This window comes from Lucilia cuprina, chromosome 2 (assembly GCF_022045245.1).
Source record: "Lucilia cuprina isolate Lc7/37 chromosome 2, ASM2204524v1, whole genome shotgun sequence".
NCBI classification, from domain to species: Eukaryota; Metazoa; Arthropoda; class Insecta; order Diptera; family Calliphoridae; genus Lucilia; species Lucilia cuprina.
The window spans coordinates 16,855,651-16,860,317 of NC_060950.1; the positions used below are offsets into that span (position 1 = coordinate 16,855,651).

General features: G+C 27.5%; 1 protein-coding gene across 4 annotated transcripts in view; it reads left to right on the forward strand.

The window, feature by feature from the left end:
• Nucleotides 1-4,667, forward strand: part of LOC111682255 (dnaJ homolog subfamily C member 7) — a 34,543-nt gene that overhangs the window by 11,398 nt on the left and 18,478 nt on the right. Inside the window, exon 1 of one of the 4 annotated variants that reach the window (XM_023444158.2) lies at nucleotides 1,024-1,525. The exons of the other annotated variants lie outside the window; for them this stretch is intronic. Within the exon in view, the coding sequence (XP_023299926.1) occupies nucleotides 1,518-1,525 (8 nt within the window). The 5' untranslated portion in view covers nucleotides 1,024-1,517. Of the gene's footprint in view, nucleotides 1-1,023; nucleotides 1,526-4,667 lie in introns of those variants that run through there. 4 annotated transcript variants of the gene reach the window in all.

Here is a 4,667-nt window from a genome sequence, read left to right on the forward strand (position 1 = left end):
TCAGTTCTAGTTCAGTTCTAGTTCAGTTCTAGTTCAGTTCTAGTTCAGTTCTAGTTCAGTTCTATTTCAGTTCTAGTTCAGTTCTAGTTTAGTTCTAGTTCAGTTCTATTCAAAAGAGTAATCGAAAGCTTTTGCGGAGTTCGACAACAATAATTATTGAGTAATGCCTCCAGTTCTTGATCTTCAAACTTTTTTTATTTGGCCTAAGCGATCTTTGTTCTCGCTTTAAAAAACACTTCTTTAGTGTCGCTCTGTTAGAACTCAAACTCAGGATATTTTCGTACAAGACTTTTTCATGATCTGTAACTTTCGCGGATGCACAATACGAGTTTGTGATCATTATGTGATGATCTTTCTATTTGAGCAGAGATTAAGATAATTTGTTAGAGATTACGTTCATGATCTAGATTCTAGACCTACGATGGCCAAACAGCGCCTGGGTGAATGAGACAAATACAAACAGAAAACAAACTTTCACTATTAATGATCTAGACTTTCTCAAATATGTGTCATAAACGGATGTAATGCAATATTTTGGAAACACAGGTTGTTTCTGACAATTACCAAATGACTCACAAAATCTCTGTAATCAGAGATAGAGAGCGAGAGAGCAGAAAATTAACTAACACATATCAACAACTTTTGAAAAACCCTGTTTAAGCATTATAAAAGCTTTTTCTTCGGCAATAAAATATGATATGATTAAACTTTTTATACGTTTGCTTTTGTAATAATTATTGTGAAAGAGTGAGCAACAAACTGAGTGACTAATATTTTAGTATAAGAGAAAAATAATGATCATTAAGCTTTTGTGATTGCAGTTTATTTTTTAATCGATTGTATGTATGTGGTTGACTTTTGTGTGGTTTTTATTTATTTATTTTAGCAAAAGTTGGCAAAAATGCGTTTTGAGCACATCAGTGCGTTCTTAAACAGCCCACGGTAAACACACACATTAGACAGATTTTAAATAAAGTGAAATAGTGTGGGGCCGGTTATTATAGTTTTGTTAAAGATATTAATATATTTATTTTATATTTTTTATATTAGAAAAATAGTTTTAGATTTTTTTTTGTAAAATTATTATTAAAAAAGAAATTTTATCTTAATAATTTGATAATTATAAAAAATAAAAACTTAAATAAAAATCTGTTAAACTAGTAATAAATTTACAGTTTGCGTGTGCAGTTAAAACGTATATTTTTTTTGCCAATAAATGATTTATGTTTTATAATAATGATCATAGCCAAGCTGTTAATGATGATGAGATGATTATCTTGTGCAAAAAAGTGTGTCAATAATTTATAGAAAAAAAAAACAAAAAAAAAAAAATAATAATAGAAAAAGTTTATAAAAATTTAGAAAAAAAAGTTGCTGTTAATCTTTTTAATAAAAATTGCATTACATTACAAATAGCATTTGTTGCTGAGTTGCTTTTTCTGCAAAGAAAAAAGTAATTTATATTTTCAACATATTATTTCAACTGGAAATCTTTACTAGTTTTTTACACTTAAATCATGTATTAGTAAGTATTAAAAACATATTGAATTAGTTTTTTTAATATTATTTTATTTTGCAATTTATTTAAAAATAAACCACATTTTTTTGTTTTGCTTTCATTATAAACTCTTGACATTTGTCTGTCTGTCTGCGCTATTTTTTATCGCAATTGTAACCAGAAATTTATACTAAAATGTTTTAAAATTAAATATCGAAATAAATTAAAAAAATAGCAAATATTTTATAAACTATTTTTAAATGCTAATTGAATTCATTACGTCTGCTGTCTACTTACTTCTTTTTACATAAATACTTACGTTTTTTTTTTTTTTGTATTTTTGTCTTGTTAAACGTTTGTTCTACTTGGGTTCGTTTATAAAGAGACATCTGACCATAAACAAGAAATTTTAACCTTTAAGTTTGTTAAGAAATTGTAGATATATGTGTGTCGTTTCTTAATTAAATAGTTATATTAAAAAAGGGGCTAACTATTTAAAATTATTTTTTGGGCTCTGACTGTTATGGCATTTCACACTCACTATTACTGCTTCATTTCTCTGACGAAATTTGAGAATCCTATCTGTTTCAGTTACCCATATATACGCAAGTGCCACGCCCACACTTACATGTTCATCAATTTTCACCCAAATGCCAATATGGACTTTTTGTTCCTATAAAATTTCATCATTATAGCTCTAATAGCTTACCAGCTATTATATTTAAACTTTTAAAATTTATTATTCTGAATCAGATACTTCCTTATTTTATAAACGTCTTGAAGGCCTTATCAATTCTTTGATAAAGAACGTTATTATTATTTGAAAAGTTATGATTAATTTGTTGCTATTATGTTCTCTAAGATTAAAAAAAGTTTTTTACTTCCCTTATTCAGTGTGAAAAGATTAATATTATAGAGACCCTTGAGACCTCCCCCCCCCAGTTGAGACTCTAGAAGAGACAATAGACCCAAAAATAGCCCAGACTGCAGACCAAAATATACTCCAGGTTATAGACTATATAGTTGAGACTATATGTAAGGACTATAGAACAGACTTTAGAATATACTATAGTTCAGACTATAGAATAGACTATAGTTCAGTCTATAGAATAGACTATAATCCAGACTACAGAATAGACTATAGTACAGATTATAAAATAGAATATAGTCCAGCTTTTAGTCCAGACTATAGAGTAGGCTAGAGTATAGACTAGGCTGTAGACTGAAATATAGACTAGACTATAAATTAGACTATAGACTAGACTATAGACTATATTATAGACTAGATTATAGACTAGACTATAGACTAGACTATAGACTAGACTATAGACTAGACTATAGACTAGACTATAGACTAGATTATAGACTAGACTATAGACTAGACTATAGACTAGACTATAGACCAGACTATAGACTAGACTATAGACTAGACTATAGACTAGACTATAGACTAGACTATAGACTAGACTATATACTAGACTATAGACTATAGACTAGACTATAGACTAGACTATAGACTAGACTATAGACTAGACTATAGACTAGACTATAGACTAGACTGTAGACTAGACTGTAGACTAGACTGTAGACTAGACTATAGACTAGACTATAAACTAAACTATAGGCGATACTATAGTCCAGATTGTAGACGTGATTATAGTCCCGACTATATAATGAAAATCTTTCTAAATAAAAATCATAAAATTTTTGTCACTTAGTACCTTTAACCCATTAACTATGTGTAAATTGAGGTATTACATATAGTTTAGTTTTTGAAATTGTAATTTGCCAGTAATACGTCTTCATTTCGCAAACAGGTATTTTTCTATATGGTGTCGTCGTAGAAAGTTTATTTAAACTTTATATTATATAGTATTCGTTTTTCTTTTTTATGTTTTTGTTGTTATTTATATATTTCTTTTACAAAGTAGACAATTTTCTTTTTGACGTACATTTATTTTAATTAATTTAATTAAAACACATGCTACTGAAATGATCGTTTTATTTTTGTTGCATTTACAACAAGCATATTCAAACATATAGAAGTTTTATTTTTATAAAGTAAAAAAAGATTTGCAATTCAAATTTGTGGCATAAAGTGGAGTTAAAGTTTGGACTTAAAATAATTTCCGGGTATATAACAGGAAAGTTCTATTTTCCATTAATTTTATATGAACTCATGAATGCTTATTAATAATATTAAATTTTTTTAAGTAATATATACAGACGATAAATTTTATATATGTGAGTGTTAAATTTTGCTTAAACTGTTGATTTACCATAAAAAGGTGAAATTTTGCGTTCATTTTTTTATTTTTTTCATACCGATGACAAATTTATAAGGCAATCTTGAACAAACTCCAAAAAAAACTGATAACAACTTTTTTTGTTTGTTCTTATTAAATTTTTTTGTTTTTGGTAAAAATTTTCCATCTAAATGCATTTTTACCTTTAAAAATGTCACGAAAAGTAAAAAAGTTTGTAGTTCAAAAACTTATTATTGCTGAATATGCATTTCTCCCTTCATAAAAATTTTGCTATTGAAACTTTTTTATTTTAGTACTCAATAACATATATACACATGTATACTACATACTATATAGTATTACATACGATACACGGAACAACACTACTAAAACAAGAATTTTCTACATATTCAAACTTGTTCCAAAGTTTTTTTGTGTTTTTTTTATGAAATTATGCGTAACTTAAAAGTTGTAGAAATTAAAAACGAATGAAATGTAAATTCTTTTATATACATGCTATATCTTCTTTTTGCCAAACTAGACACGTACACATACATAAATTTAATGTATAGTAAAAATGTTAGGGTGCGCCGATATCTCGTCTATAGTTAGATTGTAGACTAGACTATAAACTAGGGTAAAAAAGGGATTGTATATTATACTATATACTAGACTATAGATTTGAATATAGAGTAAACTATAAACAAGACTGTAGACTATACTATAGCCTCGACTATAGACTAGAATAAAGACTATAGACTGCACTATAGACTAGACTATAGACTGCACTATAGACTAGACTATAGAATAGACGTTAGACTAGACTATAGACTAGACTAGACTATAGACTAGACTAGACTATAGACTAGACTATAGACTAGACTAGACTATAGACTAGACTATAGACTAGACTATAGACTAGA